This window comes from Canis lupus, chromosome 37 (genome assembly GCF_011100685.1).
Source record: "Canis lupus familiaris isolate Mischka breed German Shepherd chromosome 37, alternate assembly UU_Cfam_GSD_1.0, whole genome shotgun sequence".
Classification (NCBI taxonomy): Eukaryota; Metazoa; Chordata; class Mammalia; order Carnivora; family Canidae; genus Canis; species Canis lupus.
In genome coordinates this window covers 8,473,431-8,495,285 of record NC_049258.1, presented here as the reverse complement: position 1 = coordinate 8,495,285, position 21,855 = coordinate 8,473,431, and the positions used below count along the sequence as shown (strand labels likewise).

The 21,855-nt window shown below is 37.8% G+C and overlaps 1 protein-coding gene across 8 annotated transcripts in view; it reads left to right on the top strand.

Moving 5' to 3' along the window:
• SATB2 (SATB homeobox 2) overlaps positions 1-21,855 on the top strand; it is a 289,546-nt gene that overhangs the window by 222,618 nt on the left and 45,073 nt on the right. For all 8 annotated transcript variants that reach the window (XM_038585272.1, XM_038585276.1, XM_038585275.1 and 5 more), the window contains 2 exons: positions 9,163-9,375; positions 13,680-13,835. In XM_038585272.1, coding sequence (XP_038441200.1) covers positions 9,163-9,375; positions 13,680-13,835 — 369 coding nt within the window. The remainder of the gene's footprint in view (positions 1-9,162; positions 9,376-13,679; positions 13,836-21,855) is intronic.

Genomic DNA, 21,855 nt, shown 5'->3' with positions numbered 1-21,855 from the left:
ATTTATTCATGAGAGAGAAAGAGAGAGAGAGTGAAGCAGAGACACAGGCAGAGGGAGAAGCAGGCTCCATGCAGGGAGCCTACGTGGGACTCAATCCCGGGTCTCCAGGATCAGGCCCTGGGCTGAAGGCAGCGCTAAACTGCTGAGCCACTGGGCTGCCCTCCATCTCATTTCCACCGTAATTTTATCTATCCATATATTTCTATGGTCCTTCATGAAAGGTAGAAAAAAAAGTCTTCATCAAGTAATACTTATACCATGTATGAAGTACTCTGGTAATTTCCAGTCTATTTAATTGCATTTCATTATTAAAAAAATAGTTACGATGTACTGAAATACTTCTACCATGTGCTAAGAATTCTGACCCATATTTAAATAAGAATGCAAATTAAGGCTTTTTTTTTTAATGACTACAGAGTTACTTAGGGAAGAAAAGTTTACTTTTGAATATCTTGGTTTAGTGACATGCTGGATATCCATATGGTCATTCCACTTAACATAATTAATTAAATTTTTCTTTACATTGTCCTCTATCCCAAATAATTTTAGTTACTCCGCTTCCTAAAATGTATTCTTTACATTTTCTGCCTTCTGTATGGGAAGATGTTTAGCAAATTATAAGTGGAGGGCCTTGAAGATTTGAAACTACAAATTTAAAATAAGAATTGTACTTTGGGGATCCCTGGGTGGCGCAGCGGTTTGGCGCCTGCCTTTGGCCCAGGGCGCAATCCTGGAGACCCAGGATCGAATCCCACGTCGGGCTCCCAGTGCATGGGGCCTGCTTCTCCCTCTGCCTGTGTCTCTGCCTCTCTCTCTCTCTCTCTCTCTGTGGCTATCATAAATAAATAAAAAAATTTAAAAAAAAATTAAAAAAATAAAAGAATTGTACTTTGGTATTAGTTCTGTATTTATTAATTCATTCACTTAACTAATATTTTTTAAGCATTCAGAGACTATGGTCGGCATTATAATGAAAGCTAACAACATTTATTGAACACATGTATTAGGTACAGTTACAAGCTCTGGGGAATCCTGTGTGAGAAGTATATACTTACTAAGTCAGTTTTACAGGTGAGAAAACTGTGCCATAGGGAGATTAATTAATCTTTATCCAATTGAAGCCCAATTTGGAACCCAGCAATTTTGATTTCAGAACTCACATTCACAACCACTTTAGTCTCAATTACTTTTGTTATCATAGAGCAGACGATGGAAGACACAATCCCTTCTTCAAGTAGGTACAAGGGATAAACAGGCTTTCAAACCAGTAATCCCATTGTGGTATAATAAGTACTATGTGTTGCATGTACTGTATGAGAAAAGATGTTCTTGACCTTAGAGGTGATTGAAGTTAATGTAGAAATATTTCAGTAGGAAAAAAATAATGTTTTTTTAACTGTTTTAGGACAAAGTCAACTCATATGTTACCAGACTACTTTACTTTTTTTATATCTAAATGCATTTGATACATTTGAGATATAAATATTCACTAAATGTATGTTTTTGGTTTGTTTTGTTTTGTTTTTGGAAAGTGCTATTTTTGCCAATGTTTTGACAAAGTAGCCAAAGCTAGTAAATTTTGGGGGCAGTTTGCCAACAGTTGTTTCACACAATACACATAGAAACTAGAAATAACCAGGGGCCCAGAACTTTGTGAATGCAGCAGTCATGTGCCAGGTACTTGAGGTGTTAGTAGAAACCACGTATGTGCCCAGAGCTGAGAACACCACTGGCAAATGTTTCCAAAGGGAACCTGTTCAATTCTCTATTTGCTTTTGCTTTGGGTACTAATATGTTTAAAACTTTTGACTTAGATTGTGCATAGCTCCCCATTCCAGTACCTAAGACTTTCTAAAGACATAAAGGGAAGGGATAAAAAGGAGAAAAAACTGCATATCTAATTGCATCTATCTTTGCATTAAGTAGGTAGATAAAAATAATAAAGTTGCTAAGTTCCCCATTGTATGTGCTCAAGAGTGGCTTGGACAAGGGGAAAGCAGTTAAGAGGGATGGTTTTGGTGTCAAGAATGTTTTTGTTGGACCCCTTCACTTTGTATTGCATGCTTACTGTATTCTGATATGTCAGATGGCACAAGTGAAGTTTTATTATGTACATTTGAAAGAAGGCTGTCTTTGAGGGAAGTATTTCAATTAATAAATTGCAGATTTGGGGTACATGAAATATCTGTTCTAGAGTCTGCATGGCCCACCATTTTGATTTCCATTATCTTTGTGTTTATAATAGTTTGAATGAAAAGATCTTGAGTGTCATATGTGGTGTATCAGGGCCTGTTGCTGGGTGTTCAGAAAAATGAAAAAAATGCGTTTGATACATTCTGAGAGCCTGTATATTTGCAACTGACCACTAAGCACAAAGTATACAGATTCTGCTCCAAAGGAATTTACTGTATGATAGGAAGAAGAGGTTTTATAGTAGCACAATGTAGAGGATGGTTAAGTGTCATAAATGGGAGATAGAACTAGTGCCATATCAGTTCAGAGGAGGGAGAAACTATTGCCAACTGCAGTATATATACATATATATATATAATGTATATATATATACACACACACACACACACATTTTAGTGCATTACAGAATACATTTCTACAGAAACAACATTTGTCTGCAAATGTTACTTTTGTATATGCACTTATATTTGCAGAGTACATTAATTCCCTGTAGATGCTCAATTCTATCCACCCCCATCCTACAAAAATGCTACATGCATAGGCTGTCTTTCCTAATAAAGAAATATTGTAATAAAGAGAGGTTTTATTAAACTAATGCAATAACGACATTTTCTTTGAGGATTTAACACATCATTTTTAATAATAAAAATCAAATTGTCATTGTTGTGCCCTGTATACCTTTTATTCAAATCAGCCTAAGTACTCTGGCTTCATGGCTAAGCAGTACTCTGGGGGGTGAAGAGGGGGGTGAGTATTTTTAGCATTACACAAATGAATTTCAGCATTCAGGTTCATAGTGGGGGTGTAGATTATGAATATGGAACCCAGGGAAACCTGTTTATATTTGTGAGCAGAGGGGAAAATGCCTCTCAGGAGCACCTAAAAGGAAATGAGATTGGAGATTAGGAAAGAGCCAGTACTGTTAGGTCAGCTTTCAGATGCTGGGATGTCAGTACTTTCTATAGCCACACAGTTGATTTCACAGCTTCGATAACTGCATTAACCACTGAGATATAAGAGCTCACTTTGTATGATTAGGCTAGGAATTTGGTACTACCTGGTTTTCACAAAAGAATACCAATTTTTGGCTTTCACATCAGCTGAAACCAGACATTTCAGAATTGTGTGAAAAGTAAGGCTAACAAAATAAGCATGCAAATGTGAAGAGTGAAGACACGAAGAGTAAGATGTGAAGAGTATATTTGGAGGGTACTAGAGTTTTTTTGTTTTTTGTTTGTTTGTATTTCAAGGAAAGTATGTGATAGATCGTGCTCAGCAGGATGAAGTGTTGGCTGATACGTGATAAGGCCCCTTCTACCTTCCATCCTCTATAATTTTAATCTGTAAAATGGGGGACATATATGTGTCTTTGAACCTTGCTGATTGGTTATGACATCATTTGTTTAAAGCAATATATAAATATGAACTAATTATACTTTCAGACTCATTACCACGTAATACATATGTTTCAACTCATACATCCTTTAAGAGTTGTAAATTGATTTCTGAAGATCATCATTAAATAGCTTACATGCTTTGTTAATATATCCAACAATAAGTAAAATACATTATTAGGGGACAGGGTTTATGTTCTCAAAAATCTATCTTTGCTCAGACTGGAACTCAACACTTTCAAACTATTTGCTTGTATGATAAATGAGTATTTTTTGGTTGGGTTACTTCAAAGGTATATGTTACAATAAATATATGAACATTGCAAGTTACCCTTTATACCTCCCACTTCAACTGCCACAAACAGAAATGTAATTTACAGAAATGAAAACAGTCTCCAGCTAGCTTGAGGCTTTTTCCAAGAGGGAGCACTGGGGTTTGCTGGGCCAGTTTCCTCAGTACACACCTGGTGTATATCACTTTAAAAAATAAATTATGCCTCATTAAATTACAATTAAATGGAATCATGATCATTTGTTTTTCTGGAAGGAAGATGTTTTGCATATTGAAAGCCTAATTTGTTGCAGGTGACAAAAAGGCTGAACAGATTATCTAATATCACTTCATTTTGGGGGGTAATGTTTGCTGGTTATTTTGTATATACTCCAGTAGTTCAGAATTATATTAATGTGGCCTGAAGTATTTTTTACTTCAAAATGTCTTCTGCTTTATCAGTTTTTGCACCTTTTTTTTAAGCTTTTAAAGAAACAGAAACGTCTCTTAGCATCCTGGATAAATCATGCTCTTTCTTTTTCTAACAATGTTTTAATGCTGGCCAATCCCTCACTTGCCTATCCCCCCTTGGCCAGTCTCATCATTATCTCTATATCCATGTACTATGTGTATTTCAGATCTCAGCCAAGTCAAGTCCTACTTTTTCCAAAATGTTTTCCCTGAGTCCTGCAGCTTGCAATTCATTCTATCTGGAATTTGTGACACTTGTCATCTTTTACATTGTGTTTCTATAAACCATCATATAGTGAACTCCTTGGCAGCAGAATCTGTGTCGTCTTAATATTTTCATCCCTTTCTGAACTTCATACCACCTCATAACTAAGAAATGAATTAATAGGCTTTTCTTTCATTTTTTGGTAATAGGTGCATTGAGTTTGGGGGGTTCCCTAGGTAATCGGTGGGAGATATTGCCTACAGAATTACCAAAAGTCTGGGAGATGTGAAGAATGAATGTCTGTTAAAATCTAGACAGTAGTGACCTCCACTGTTGCTGTCAAGCCTTGAGAAGGTCTGAGGGGCTCGGGCTCAGTGTTCCTAGAATCTAGTCCAGGTTCTTTTTCTCTTCTTGCTCTATTAAGGAATTAAGGGGCCCATCATAAACAATTTCTCATCCGTCTCAGACAAGGCCTCAAAGGCTAGTGCAGAAAGTTAGAACTAAATTTTACAGAGCCAGTCATGGTAATGTTTCCCAAAGCATTTCTTGGGGCAAACTATATAAATTGTTGAAGAAGTATGGAAGTTGTAATAATGTAAACAAGAAAGCTCATCAGAAATTGCAGATTCAGAAACTATAGTCATTTTGTTTGTCCCAAAGAAATATTTAAAATATTAGATAGAATAAGTACATTAATTTTTCATTTTAAAAATTAGCCTGAATTCTTTGTTTTGTTTGTGGAGATAGCCTATATTAGCAACCAAGCTAGATGGCATTATATTATCTCTTGTGCTTTTAATTATTTTGTTTTTATTGAATTTTCTGCCAATGTTATATATTCTCTGTGGGTACTGGAAATAATATAAAGCTTGCAAAATACCCCATTAAAAGGCTAAGGAGAAGGCCAATTTGAGGTTCTTTTTGCCTGACTCTGTTCTTTTTTCAGTGGCTTATAACCCAAGAGCTATTGTGCAAGGTGTCTTTCTTCCCTGTGCAGATGTTCCCTCTATTCCTTTTCAGTCAACATGTTTCCTGGTCTTACATAACCTCAGCTAACACCGTGCTGGGAATAGTTATAATCCTTCCCTTGAGAAGGCTCTGTTGCCTACAATGAGGAAAATTCTTAATGACCACTTTACTCAATACTTGCAATATGTTTTAATATGATTACTGATATGAAAGTTTAATAAGCAATATCCTGGTTAATTTATTAATTTCCCTCAATTTTCACGTTCTCAATATTCATGACCTTTCTATTCATAAAAGTACTTTTCTTTTTTTCAGTGCCCAGGTGCCATGGCACATTCTCTGTATCTCAGGCTGCATAATGGGAATGTTCAAGTGACACCTCCTGCCTGGCTGGCTGATAATTAAAATGCCAGACAACATAGTGGCAAGGGCTTTAGAAATATTTATGTGAGATAAATTATTAATTTATATTCTATTCAAGACAGTTTCAATACGATAAACATTTACTTATCTTGATAATTAGATAAGGTGGTCTGTCGTGTAAATTATGCCATAGGTTTTCTTCTGATTTTTTTTCCCCCATGAGATTTTCAGCTAACTGAATAAATTCACTCTACATTTAAGAGCCTGCGGAATTTGGACCATATTTTTAAAAATTCCAGTTTAAATAGTGAAGAGCACATAAATAACCAAAATGAAAAAGACTCAACAAAACAGCTAAAACTCTTTTTGTGCTCACCAGTTAGCCACTTGTTATTGAAAATGTCTGAGGTAAAAAGAATCTGCTTTGGGACTATGGCTACACAGATGAGACTTTTAAGTAAATAATTGAGAACAGTGTTCTCATTCTCTGGGGCAATATGTGGAGGCAGCACTGGCCACCTTGTTGGTTTGAGACTTTATCTTCACTTAGGCAAATGAAACAGAAGCAATAGTATATTTCACCAGCCCCTTAAAATACAAACATTGTGTCTCATTCACTTCAGAAATGATGCTGATGAGCAGTCATTTACAAAGATGCTTTGTCTTGATTTTTCTTAGAGGTGGGTTCATTTCCCTATAAGTTTGTCCAACATGTGAAAAACGTAGGGGAAGGAACTCCACAATTTCTGTGTGGGGAAAAAATAAAGTCAACCAAGCCAAACAAGAGATAAGTAAAAGACCTCTATGCTTTGGAAGAATTTTTTTTTTATTGATTAGGAATGAACAACTTACTATTTTGAACCTGGTCCATTAGAACAATAGTTTTTGTTATGTAAGATCCTTATACTATTTTTGAATGTAAGATCCTTACTATAATGTACTTCACTTGGAAAAATAATTTCACAGAAGAATACTTTTAGTAATTTTGCCTTTGAGATACTGTAAGTATAATTATAGTAGCCAGCATAAAGAATATATCCATGCAGACCCTAAAATCCCTCCAAATTTGGTAGTCTGAGAGTTATTAAAATGCTAAAGTTGCTTATGCTAGAGAGAAGAAAGGAGAGAAGGGGTGTGTGTGGGGGGAACCACCTTATCCCGTATGTGCAGAATTTGTTATTAAAGAAAGCTCAGGAAACATCACTCTTAGTGTCTTATTGGTATTGATTTTAAATCCACTTCCATCTTGCTTTTAATACATATTAATTTGGAGATTTTAGGACAAATTCCTTATTAACATTTCAAGTTGCTTAATGCAAGTGGAAAGTAGGATAACTTAAGGCAGAACTGACTTTTAATTTCAAAAAGAGAATCTGTACCTAGATTGTATAACATTTTCTGGAAGACAAATGTCTCTTGCTTCTAAAAGCCTGATAAGAAATCTGGATTTTCTTACATTCATTTTACCAAGATAGTATTTTCACATACATGTTCTACTGTTTTCTTTCTTTGGGCATGCGTGCACACAGACACTAGCATTTCTTTTAGCTTCATTGTATGGCATGTTTTATTCTTATTTGCAAAGACTTCTCTAATCCAAGCAGCATGACACCCATGTTGCAGAACTATCATGTGGCATACTACTCGTAGATTTCTTATAAATTGTCTTATGTGATATTTTATTTTATTTTAAGATTTTATTTATTTATTCATGAAAGACACAGACAGAGAGAGGCAGAGACACAGGCAGAGGGAGAAGCAGGCTCCATGCAGGGAGCCTGATGTGGGACTCGATCCCGGGACTCCAGGATCATGCGCCGGGCCGAAGGCAGGCGCTAAACCACTGAACCACCTAGGGATCCCCTTATCTGATATTTTAAGTGGTGATTACCTCCTTGGAGTGCTGATAGTTGTGTGATGCACATTCTTGTGACATTTGCTTCACTACATTATAATGTAATTACTTATTTTTTTAAATTGCCTACCTTACCCTGAAGATTTCTGGCCAACCAGAGACTGTGTATTCTTCTTCCATCCAACACCTCTTTATATTTAAGTTATATTTAACAAATCTGAGTGTGTTCTTTGCATTAATATTCCCCTCAGTGGAAATGTCTTTGGCATCTACTTTTTACCATTTTGGGTTGCCCTAGGTATTCTAAGACACAGAGGTTAACAGAGCTAGAATTAGCTCTTCCTAGATGATAATCCCAGACTCTGGTTTCATACTACCCTGAGAAGAGATGCCCTGAGTCAGAAGTGTAAAGTGATGTCTCTGTGTGATAATCTAACAAGAGTGCAGAATTGAAGTGGTTTAGCTTTTACCCAAAGTACTTATGTGTTCCAGCCCTTTTCTTGAGTAGATACTACTTTTCTCTAGACTTGTCAACATTTTCCTTTTCCTTGTGAGTTCTCTACCATCAGAGCACATGAAAACACTAACTTCCTATTTAAAGCTTTCTATATGGATGAGTCACATATTCAAAAATTATCTGAGCCTATACATGGCATTCTCTGATGTGTGCTCTGATCACTCACCAGATGTGACTCTATTTCCATTGCTTTTAATGGTAGGATTAGAGCTTCCACCAGAAGGGCATCTCAGAAAAAAGGTTTGGGTGCCCTCAGGACCATATACAAGGATACCAATTATGTATGTGGATTGAGAAGCCATCAGAGGGTTAACACAAGTTATAGCCATTTGCTTTGTGTCTTTCTCCCTGCCCCCCCGCCCTTTTTTTTTTTTTTTTTTTTTTAACCATGAGAAACATCTATATTGAAAACAGTGGCCGGTCACACAGAAATTCAGCCAAACTTTTTTTTTAAGTCGATGTAAATCTCCCATGCTGTTTAAATGTCGGAACTAAATTTACCAAACTTGGCAGATTTGTAAAGCTGAGCAGGACTGCCAAGTGTTCCCAGTTTCAAGCAGAGAGAGTTCTAACAGTTCCTGAAATACTTGTAGGAGGCACCTGGTGGTAACTGCAGTTTCACAAGCCTTCCGAGCGCCTACCTTGCTAGCTGGCATCTCTGTATGCTGACGATTATTACAGTGATGATAAAGTGTCAGAATAGAACAGTCCAGAATAAGGCACAGCCCTGGAAGGCAAGCACATTCCCACAAAATCTTCCTGCTGGAGAACCCTCAGCAATTAGACTGAGGTTCTTGACATCACAGCCAGCTGGTACACTAAACAAAGGGGGAGGGGGAGAGATGATGGAAACCATAGACATACCTGCAGATATGACTTGGCCTGTTTTTGTTTTTTTCTTGTTTTTTTTTTCCATTTAATCAGGGATTGTTGTCTGAGATTTTGCGTAAGGAAGAAGACCCTCGGACAGCCTCTCAGTCTCTTTTAGTAAACCTGAGGGCCATGCAGAATTTCCTCAATCTGCCAGAAGTGGAGCGGGATCGCATATACCAGGACGAGAGAGAGCGGAGCATGAACCCCAATGTGAGCATGGTCTCGTCAGCCTCTAGCAGTCCCAGCTCCTCCCGAACCCCTCAGGTGAGATATTTGCTCCACTGACTTTTCACTCTTGGCCTTGGAAACCTCTTGCCTTTATTGATACTGTATTTCTCTCAAAAACTAAGAGATGTAACTCAAGGATTCCTTTATTCACTGATCATATTGGTCAGAGAATGTAAAGCTCTGACCGTGTAATAGTGGTTATCCTTTACTGTGTCATACGGTATTTCTGTCCCTTTAGAAAAATACCATTTTTTCTCATAGAAAGGGCAGGAGTGGGTGGATGGATAGGCCCTAGAATGTTTACACACATCTGCTTAGTTATCTAAGACAGGGTCGGGGGATTTGAGTTGAAACTGAGTTTGCATAGCAAGAACACTGCTTTTCCTTAAACTGTTTATTTATTTGGATACTGGGTGAGGGTTGGGGGCAGGGGACAAATAGAGTAATCCAAGCTCTTCTTTATGCAATCTGAAAAAGACAAAATGGGGAAGAAATCTGTGCATGGTAGAAGCATTCACATGCAGTGGCTGGATGAGATTTGTTCGGGAGATCATTCAACGATCCTTCAGAACACAGACGTGGAAAGTAGGCCTTAATGATTTTCCTTCCTAGGGTGATCCTTCCTGCAGAACACGATGACTCAGCTTTCCTTCCCTCCTTTTTCCACTCTTTAAAAGCATTCGGATCTGGTCTTCCTGCAATGCGTACATCTAGTGATGCCATGTGCTTCAGAGGTCCTAACTAAAGGGTCAAGCTCTCGAGTCAGCTAAGCGACTTTTCTAGTTCACATCTGAGCCCATTCATTTGTAGCCTACTTTCGATTTCCCCCAAACTTTTACTAGTCAGTAGATTTATGATAAAGCCATCTCATTCACTTTTGCTAGGATGGCTGCAAGTTATGTCTCAAAACAATTATTTAATAAGGTACACATTTGTATGATTTCAAAAAATAGGTACTTTGAAATCAAAGGGTTCTGTTGAATTTTTTTGTTGTTTTTTGTTTTTGTTTTTGTTTTTTTGCATAGATATGATTTTGGTATTATGAGTGTTTTCTGGTAACTTCCAAGGAACTGATTAAACATAGAATCAGAATTTTATTCTAGTAGAAATATTTGAGCTTTTTCAAGTATATCCATTTTTTTCATACACCATAACTTTTTTCTTTTTCTTTTTCTTTTTTTGCTCTGCAGTAGATTTTTAATTGAAGATCATTTTCTGTCATGCAGTGCCAAATTGTGATACTTACACTCTAGTCTTTGGTGAATTATGGGTTTTAGTTACTGTTAAACCAAAAATAAGTCTCTTGACTGCTTACTTTGGATGAGTGTAACCAAGCTTTTTTCTTTTTATTTATTTTTTTAAAAATCTTGAGGCATACATATTGAGCTATTGAGCTGGACAAGTTGTTAATTTGCACTAATATTTACTTCTATTAAATTCACCAATATTTTTGCCACTTTTGAAGCCCATTAAATCATTACAGAGTCCAGCCATGCTTCATGGCTGTTTAACCAACTCTTCTCAGAAAGTCACTTTTGCTTGTTAGAAAATAACTCAAGTCTGGGTGGTGAATTTTCTGCTTCTTTGTAATATTTTTCTAGTGTGATTATTTCTTAGACACCTTTTTTCAAGACATGATAGCTTTCAGAGCCAGACTAATTTACCAGGCAAAACAATCAGAGTCAGTATTTTGCTTTATGGAATAGCAAAAAAAAATCTCATCTAGAAAATTCCTAGGGAGAAGTGCCCTTTATGGACAAGAATAACAGGGAAATTGATCATTTAATTTCACAATTTTGAGATTTCTGAAAATAAATAAAAAATCCTTTTCTCAAAATATATTTGAGAATACAGTCATGGAAGTGGCATGTGTACATCGTCTGGAACTTTCTTTTTCTCTTAGTTAAACATTGAGGAAAGGAAGCTATTAAAGTTTTAAAAGCATTTTCGGATTATCTATGACTCAAACTTCTTTACATACGTATCTTAGTAGTAAAGATCTTTAGTAAAGCTTTCATTGTGAGAACAAATGTTAGAGGAGTACCCACTGATAAGGCTTTTAGTTGGAGTAAGCATTCTAGAACACCCAGGCAGCCTCCTGTTGGTTAGAGAATATTTCCCAGACCCCATCAACAATTTATTATTGGTTCAAAACAAATGGAAGAAATTTAAAATGTTATATTAAACCTTCAGAGTCCCTTCTCATATTCTTTGAGTTGGCCAGCATTTCTTGATGTACTTAATAACAATAAAACAACAGTGTAAAGATAAGAATGATAATTTATTGAGCACTTACTATGTATCAGGTATTGTAAGCATTTTGCATGAATTCAATCATCACCATTTTGTGTTGTTATTCCCATTTTATAGATAGGAAAATGGGTTTTTAGTGAGTTAAATAATTTGTGTGGGTTCGCACAACTGAGTGATAAAGCTAGGATTTGAACTCTGGTTGTTTCAGTCACAAGGCGTGGGCTCCTGACCATATATAATGGTGCCCTGAGGGGTTTTGTTTTAGCCCTGGGGGATCTAGAGAAGATTTGGCTAGTCAAATAAGATGAGACAGTCAATGAGGCTAATGAAGAAATTTCAATTGAGAAAGGCAGAAGTGATATGCTAAAATATGCACTTACCAGAAAAAGCACTGTGGATTAACTAGAAATTTTGAGAAGAAAAAGGAGTTTCAAGAAAGAAAGAAAGAAAGGAAAGAAGGAAGGAAGGAAGGAAGGAAGGAAAGAAAGAAAGAAAGAAAGAAAGAAAGAAAGAAAGAAAGAAAGAAAGAAAGAAAGAAAGAAAGAAAGAAAGAAAGAAAGAAAAAGAAAGAAGAAAGAAAATTGAATTATTATGGGAAGACCCCAAACTAGAAGGCAAGAAGGTACTTGTAAAAACAGCACCCAGCCTAAAGTAGAGATTTTGGAGGTAGGTTAGCACAGTGCCCCAAACCCAATGCTCTGGGGCTGGAAACACTTGAGTTCAGATCATGGTTCCTTCACCTGCTGCTGCATGTTCTTCCAGCAAGTTAAGTATCCTCTTTTCAGTTGTCTTCTTCAGTAAAATGAAAATAATAAAGTCTGATTTATTGGGTTCCTCGAAGAATTAAATAACAAAAGTAAAACACTGGAGTGCCTGGCAAATAAAAAAGTATACTGCATACATTGTAGTAATTATTATTTTTTAATAATTAGAAAATAGTGGGAGACATGGAGAGAGGAGAATGTAAAAGTCAGTGAGCACTCTTAGGAATTAAAGCCTTCATAGAAACTTTCGATGTTAATGCCAGCTTCAGGATGCTATTGAGCATGATCCCAGTGCCCAGACTACATGCTGTCTTTCTCCAAGTCTGAATGCTGCTTGATTCAGGGCATCCGTAGAAGGAAAGTAATGATTTGGTGACCACTGCCTTGGTTTGGGATTCTAGGGTAAGTGGAGACCAGAAAATACCCAGTTTAGTTCAAATCAGCCAGGTGCTCAGGAACCAAAAATCGGTGGCTTCTCCTGGAGTCCTGCTGCCAGGGGCTCTGAGAAGACTTCCCACCAGAGTAAATGCTGCTGAGAGTCTTTTGGATCCTGGAGATGCAAGTGTTTTTGGGTTTATCTTAACCCAAGAAGTACAGACACCTTCTATATTGTCCTTCATTTGTCTCTGAAGCTGATGGGAAATCATTCAATTAAAACGAGCACAGCAGAATACATAAAACCACAATATGAGTTTAAGGAAATGAAAACGGCACATCAAAGGCATTCTGAAGCCTAGTTTTATGAAATGAAATTTTGTTTCATTTCCACTGATTTCCTAGGTGAAATTAGGTGACTGTCTGGGTAGCATAATGATGATAATGATGGGAAACCATACATACTCAAATGACATATGTAAAGCTTTAATAAAGAATGAGAGAGACTCAGGGGAGTGCATTAAATTGAGTAATAATTTATTATTTAGAGACCTCTACCCATTTACTCATTTTTTCTGGAAGAATTGGCTCTTCCTCCAAGGTGTGCCATTTTTAGAAAGAAAAAGGTAACTGTGTGTTCTGCATGCTTGTTTTACAGTTAGGTGATCTCTTACAGTTTGGTGCCTAGAGTTGCCATCCTACCTGTGAACTGTCTAGGATACTGTGAAGAAAAGCACACAGGGTTGACAGGACTCTGCATGTCCTATAGGAATGCACTGCAATTATTTCCAATCACAATTAACCCGATTAGAATAATGGACAGGAAGTGTCCCTTTGTAGCTAATGCAGTTTGGCATCAGCTGACTGAAATCCTTTGATAATTTCTGCACAGATGGCTGGGCTGAATGCAGCACTTTTTAAATTATTATTTTCATGGTCTCTTGGTAGGCCAAAACCTCGACACCGACAACAGACCTCCCCATTAAGGTGGACGGCGCCAACGTCAACATCACAGCTGCCATTTATGATGAGATCCAACAGGAGATGAAAAGGGCCAAGGTGTCTCAAGCCCTGTTTGCCAAAGTGGCTGCAAATAAAAGTCAGGTGAGTGGTTTTTTAAAGGAGCGAAAGCGAGGGCTGGAATTAGACCATTCTCCTCCTCCCACCAATAAAAATACATCTGTTCCTATAATAATAATAACAATAATAATCCCTAGGGAACCTGTCGTGTTCTGCCTTTTGCTCTACGGTTTGCTTTTATTCCCATTGGAGTTCAAAATACAGACTAAGTTGAAACCCAGATTTTTTTTCTTTTAGGGATTTTTTTTTTCTAGAAGGAATCAGCCTTGAATGGTTTCTCTCATAATTCTAAGCACTGCTATGTATCCCCTTTCTTTCTTTCCCCCTCTCTCTTTTTCATATTTGAGCAAAACTTAGCATGTACAAAATAGCATCTTCCTGAGACCCAGTTGGAATCTTGTCTTATCCCCTCTCATATTCCCACCAGGGGAACTGCTGACTTTGTTATAATAACCTCTTTTCACCAGCCCCAGAGACACCTTGCCATGTCAGGTGTTTCTTTTATGTGTAAAATACAGTTGTTTTTTCCAGGAGAAAATACATGTGGGGGAGGGGGTCCCAGAATGAGTGCTAAAATTGATAACAGAAAAACATAGAAGCTTATCCAGTACAGTTTCTCAGTGCCGGGATTGTGGGGAATGGAATGCTCCAGGGAAAAGGGTAAGCAGATGCTTCGGTTTTTTATTTCTGAAAGCAGCAACAGTTGATGGGAGCCACTATCTGTCTCAATTCGTTTAAAGGGATAACTACTACCCTATCCTAGAATGCGTTAGGTTGAGGTGCTGACTTATTTATCCCTAGGATGAATAATTATCCAGTGCAGGGTGGAGGAAACAAAAGTTAGCTGAAGCATAATTTTGAGAGTCCTTTGATTCGGAGCTTGATTTCCTCTGTGGCCTTGCATGACAAATGTTTCCATCCCACATATGTAAATGGTAAAATGGTCCAGCATCTCCTTAACAGATCTTCTGTTGTGTGCTGAAAAGAAAGGGAGTTACTGAATATTGTATTTCTATTAAGCACGAAGGGTTTTCAATGAAAATTAAATTATCATTTTAAAAATGGTAGATAGCTAAATATTGTTTTTAGACTAATTACATTGTTTTGGGAATAGCCTTTTTTACCGATAGTTTTGCAGGAACCTTACTTATTTTTCAGATGTTGATAAACAGAAAGGAGTAGAATATCAAGGAATTTTGAAGAAAATTGGAATATTCGTCTCCCTTTCAGTGTAGTAATTTTTCCTGGTTATTCTTACTCTTCGCTCATCAATGAAATCATTGAAATACAGTTTGCTAAGATACGATGTCCAACCATCGTATGAAATACATGAAAAGAAAACACCATAGAGCCTTCTTAAACTGTTAAATGCATAAAATCCCATGTACCACATGGCAAAATATAATGAGAGTTGGAGCTGTTAAACGAATAAAGCTGTTAAATGCATAATGCCACTTGGCAAAACTACTGTGCATTTAATGGTTTTCCACTGTGTAATAAAGGACATATGTGGTAAATGTGCAGTGAGTATAAAGCTACACAATTGATTTTGCAAACCTACCCCTTGGTCGTGACTTGACGTAAATATCAAAGTTTCACTCACTTCTTTCATAAGCAGCTTTAAAGAAAACCTGAAGCCCATAGTCTAAGAGCTTGATTCAGACTGCCTGTAATCTTTCTGTTGACTTGGCACTATGGCTTTTGGAAATGGTGATGCCTCCAGCCTCCCAAAATAATTCAGGTGGCTGATTGAAAGCTGTATCTGCCAGTTGGCATAAGCTTGGCTCGCCAAATTTTTGATGCCTCCTGAAGAGGTAGCCTCGATTTCATGGAATCTGGAGGAAAATGTAGTTCTGAGAATTAATAAGTTGAAGGGTAAGATTGAGCCTTAGTTGGGGTAAGGTGCTTTGAGGTTTTACCTTTTTTCATTGGGACAGTGATCTCATTCTCATTTATGAGTGGGGGGCCTTCTTGTAGATAGATAGCTGACTGGACTGGCAAATCAAGTGGGGAGATTTTAAGAAATGGTACCCCCAAACAAAGTGAACCTGATAGTTTCAAAGGCAATTTAACATAAGACATTCACTCCCTCATGAATGTACCAGCATTTACCTCATAAAGAGCATATTTTGTGAAATTAGTTGCATGATTTGGTACGTTGCATATGTATTTGGCATGTATCCATAAGGTGTGTGTGTGAGTGTGGCCAAAATACTTAGCCTCTCCAAGCTGCAGTGGGAAGTGTCTGCACCCTCTTTATTGGATTATGAAGACAGAGAATATGAAGATTTTCTCTCCTTTCCTGCATTCCCTTTCTTCCCTCTCTCTGTGGTTTTTTTTTTTTTTTTTTTTTTTTTTTTTTTTTTTTTTTTTTTTTTTTTTTTTTTTTTTTTTTTTTTTTGAGGAAGCAGAAGTTCTTGTGAGTGAGGCAGAAGAATAGCAAGGGCTCTCTGTTCTCTTGGATGTGAAATCAGAAGAACATTTAATTAGGAACTGTTGTGACCTGGGGTAGGTTGGGCATCTTGAAGACCCAGTTCAGATATGCATAGCAGCTCCTGCGCTTCCATTTTAAATTTCTTTTAAAATAGAAACAAGCCTTCCATTAAACTCATCCACTCTTTGGTGTGAATCGTTGCCATCAGCTATTAAGAATAATACCTAAAACTTTGTGTTAGGCAAGCTTCGAATGGGAGTTAGAAGGAAAAAAGAAAGGAAAATTTTAGAGAGATTAGGGTGGTGGGTCAGGATGGTCCTTGTGACCTGTAAGTGTTTAGGGACACGGTGGGAGGAGAGCTTCAGAGAAGGAGTCGAGAGGATGACAGCTTTGTGCAGTTTCGTCTCTGGTCCCATTAGTGACAGTATACTGCTGGAGTGTGTGTGTGTGTGTGTGTGTGTGTGTGTGTTTCCATAGTGTGTAAGTCAGTTACATCAGGATGCATTTATAGCCCTCTGTCCAGTGCAGCTCTAGCTCCTTCCTTATGCATGGCCAGTCTCTCATCCCGGTGCACTGCACGTCTCCTATCTGCCCTTGCCTTTTTCTCCCATGAAGAGAAGGAGCCAAAGAAGGAAAAGCAGAAGGCAAGAATAAGAGGAAAAGGTATGCTTATGCATATCTGTTTGTTTCACTTTTCACGTTCCCTTCATTTCAGTTTAGGACCAGTGTGTATGTGTGTGTATTGTGTACGCGTGTGAATTCTGAGGATAATCTTTTTTTTTCTCTCTCTCTTCAGAATATTCAGATTGTTGATGGTCTTCATAGGAGAGAATACACCATAGTTGGTGATTGTTATGTGAACTACAAGTCTTTAGTTGGCGGGTCCTTAGCAGGAGCCATAATTTAAAGTCATACAGGACATTTTTTTTTTTTTAAGATTTTATTTATTTGTGATAGACATAGAGAGAGAGAAAGAGGCAGAGACACGGGAGGAGGGAGAAGCAGGCTCCATGCAGGGAGCCCAACGTGGGACTCGATCCTGGGACTTCAGGATCACACCCTGGGCCAAAGGCAGGCGCCAAACCGCTGAGCCACCCGGGGATCCCCCATACAGGACATTTTCTACATCACTTCAGTATGACCCTTACCTACAAAGGGCCACCAGGGAATGGACGCGCCAGAGTGCAGACTGAGAGGCTTAGGGACTCCTTGTTCCTCCACAGCTTCTCATCATCTCTGTTCCCCTTAGCCTCTATGGGGTTGCTTTCCCCCTTCCTCCCCTACTGTGGCTTATCACACAGAATCTGGGAGATGGAAATCCAGAGAGAGGACGCACAGTGGCCTCTGCACTCCTCCAGGACTGGCCGTGTGCTTTGTGAAGCATCTTCAGCCACATTTCTTCCTCTTGACACCTTTTTCCTTTCCCCAGAAACGAATTCATTGTTTCTCTCATATGCTGACCTCTTCTTGTTTTTACAGTCTACAGTACTTCACATCATAGAATGCTGCTGATGATCTAAAGTTGGTGGGCTTTTCTGCAAGGAGAGTACATCTTTCCTTATTATTTATGTACCCAAAGCCCCAACCCTAAATAGGTGACTGCCTTCTCTTACTCTGTTTGGGTGAGAATAGAGTAGGTAAACAGGAAGGGGCTTATTTCAATTTCTTTTCTCCCTTGTCCCCATTTAAAAAAATAAAACAAAAGCCGACAAACGAACAAAAACTCTAAAAGGGCACTGGGTTTGTTTCCCCTTTTTTTGGTGGTGGTGATGGGGGGAGTGCTTTCTGTATTTAGAAAAGTAGAGGAAGGCTGACACATGGCAAAAAGGAGAGATCTGTAACCTGGTTTTAAAATCTCAGATGCTGGTGATGACAGGGCCAACCCCAGAGGAAGTCATCCAGGAATAGATAGGGACCCGGGGGCTCTTTGGTGAGATGACATAGCATGTCCTTACCTCCACCAAGATTTAAAGACTCTGGAGTTCCCCTCCTTGCTACACACTTTCCCAATGCCACAAGCTGCAGGAGCTAGCACTAGAATCAGGGGTAAGAGAGTCCTTATTCCTCCTGCACAAAGAAATTTGAGAGGGAGCCATAATTCTGATCCCACTGCAGCTGGGGAAGATGAGTTTCTGGGCTCCAGGACACAAGTCTGAAATCCTTTTCCCCATCAAAGCTGTGTTCTCCATGGTGATTGGGTTTCAGTGTGTTCTACGCTTCATGTACATTAGGATTAAGTAGATTTTGTGTTCTGACCTTTATTCCTTCCTTATCACTTATGTTTACATCAAAAAAAATGTATTCCGTGTTCCTACTGACTTAATAAATTGTATTCCTAAGTAGAAGGCTACCTATGCTTTAGATGTAGATTGCAAACTCAGATTTTATGAACTTCCTTCCCTATCATAAAATCTTTTCTTATAGATGCTCTGATTTGTTTAACAGGCTGAATGATTTAAAATATGCAGTTCTTCATGGCAGGTCCTTTTAAAATAAAGTGGAAACAAAGGAAAGACAGACAACTTTATATAAAGAAAAATAATGGATATATTATTTGGTTTGTTTCTTTTATTGCTCTTTGCTTTTGGAGGTTGTTTTTTTTTTTTTTTTTTTTTTAAGATTTTATTTATTTAGTCATGAGAGACCACAGAGAGAGAGAGAGAGAGGCAGAGACACAGGCAGAGGGAGAAGCAGGCTCCATGCAGGGAGCCCAACATGGGACTCGATCCCGGTCTCCAGGATCAGGCCCTGGACTGAAGGCGGCGCTAAACCGCTGAGCCACCCAGGCTGCCCTGGAGTTTTTAATCACATTCAGTATATGTCCTAACAAGTTTCCTTCATTTGGTCATGGGTTACCACATTAATCTTTACTTTTGTGTCTCTTAAAAATGCCCCAGGCAGAATTTAGTTGTACATATTTCTTTTTTTAAAGAAGTAACCTGTATTTTATGGTTATTACTTAAATGACCAAGTAATTTTCATTTTTGAAAATTTAGGAAATGAAGAAAAGTTTAAAGGTAAAAACATTAATCACCTGTAAGTCTACAGTGCAGAGATAGTTACTGTTCACATTTTAGAGTCCTTCTAATACGTAGTGTGTGTGTATGGATGTGCACGTGTGTTTATACCCTAATTGAAATCATAGTGCACAACACATAATTATAAGACAAGCTAAAACTATTTTTTTTATGGCCAACTTTTCATGTAGGAAAGTAAATTTACAAAGTATAAAATATTGCCTTTTATCTCATTATTAGTTTCTTAGCCTTTGGAAAATATCACACAAAGATCAAGGTTTTGCCACTTTGATCAAAAAGATGTCTGACATTTATCTTATATTATTATGTTCCCTTTATGGAAATGGCTCTATTAGAACTGGGATAGCTCAGGCTATTGGAAGTCGATATTTGGCTGCCCCATCTCCCTGGTATAAGAAGTGACAGGCAGCAGTAGCTATGTGATACTGTGTGTAAGATGAGTCGGGTGGTCTCAGTCCCAACTGAGATGATTTTGCGTTTGCTCTCATGTTCAGCAGGTAAGGCCAGCTAATGAGGCATGCAGCCTTGCCTGAGTAGCTGCCTCTTCCTGCTGGGCAGGTTTCTTTATAATGGCATCATACTGACAGCCTATCAAGGAGCAGTTTCTACTTTTGTCAATTGGGACATGTTTACTACAAGTTCAGGGCTAGCCACTAAATTCAAGCGAAAAAAATTAATATATGTACACTACAATTACCCTTTGAAAAAAGTTATCATGCCAAGTAGTGAAGAAATTAGATTTCTCAACATCCCCAAATGCCAGACTAAAGTAGGCAGTCAACACGATGTTTAAGCATCAAATTGAGCCCTTCATTCTCTGCCTTTTTTTTTCTCAGCATCATCTCAAAAGATTACATTCTGTTGAGAGATTATCAGCAGAAATTCCCTCAAGATCTCAGTTTTTATATCAACCTTATAGTGAGAAATTGGGTTCTTTTTACTGTCCCTACAATTAATTATGTTAATGTTTCATGCCCTAAAACTAGCTTTTAAGAGAGCCCTTAATTAGATATGGATGAAGATTAATCACAGAGTTCTATGCAGTTTTTAAAATATCAAATACCTTTACCTATACCTCAAGTTTTCGTATTGGCTTTAAGCACATTTTTATATCCACTGCAGAGATCCTCAAGTTACATTATTTACCTGTTGATGACATGGCACCTTTGGAAACTTACATGTGAAGCAAATGAGTTTGACATAGTAAAACTATTTCTCCAAGCCCTCCCAGCCCTCTTACAAAGAGCACATTGGGTTAAACAGGGTTCTTATAGGTGGAGAATGTTGGTACCTATGAAGAGTTCCTATCACTTTGCTGTGGAAACTGTTGGATTATCTTCCTTCCACAGAGCAGAGACCAGGGTGAGGGAAGCTGGTGCAAATTTTAAGAAGGCAGAAGCTTTCAGAGCCACAATCATTAAATTTTGCACATTAGTTGGTTGCTTGCCTCACTTGGGTCCCAGCTCTGATCTTTTTTTTTTAAAAAAAAAAAGTCTTATTCATAGTTTCCTGCTGTGTCTGGTTTTTTTCCCCCCTACACTTCTAAGTTCTTGAGGCAGTTTGTGAAATATATAGCATTATGTCACAGGTATGTGGAATTTGGACCTGAAGTCAGGAACTGGAAATATTTGGTTGTTCTCTGCTTGATGTTTCAACTTAGCACATTTTGCTGTGAATACCTTTCTAGTATTTAAGTGGAGAAGTATAGGATTTGAGATTCATTCATCTTTTTGATAAACATGGATGGCTTTTTCAGCTGCATGTTCCCACTTATGCATGTATGTATCTGTGTATATATTTGTATAAAATCATACCAGATCTCCACATTATTATGTAGCTATGTTTATCCCATATATCTTTGGAAAGAAGGGCAACAAGATTTTATGAAATCCCCTCTTGTCTTGAGCCATCCATAACAGAAGTTAAGGAGTTGTTCTGAAATAAAATTTTCATTACGCTCAATTACAGATTCAATCTTTACAAACACATCCATAGAAATGTGAGAGACATGCCCAGAGACAGCTGAAAATTGGTCCCCGTGAAAATAGTTTAGAACTTAGTGTATAGTCTTGAAAAAATACAAAAAGAAGCAGATCATTTTTACTTAACACGTTCAAGGTATAAAATAATTAACCTTGAACTGTAACCAAATGCTTAGCACAGACCCTTTTCAGGTTTAGATGACCTCCTCGTCAGAGTCACTGAAGCCCTTGACAAGTCTCCCTTGCAGTTAGCGTTTTATCCATTTCAGTTTTCTTGATTAGGTTATCTTGAATCATTAGGGGGTTTATTTATTTTAATAGACACTTATTGGATTCATGAAAAGAGAATTTGGTGACTAAGAAACAAGAGCTGAATATTATCTGGCTCATTTCACACTTCAGAAGAGTCTCAACCAGCTGAAGAGAAATCCTTTCACAGTTACAAAAGTTTGTTTGGGGACTTTATGTGCTTCCATTTAGAAAGCGACTGTCTGTGGTTAATAATATGAATTTTCTTTTGAGACACTCAGAAAACATTTCCTTTTGGTTACATATGCTGACATTTTCTGTATTGAGGATGTGGGTGAGTA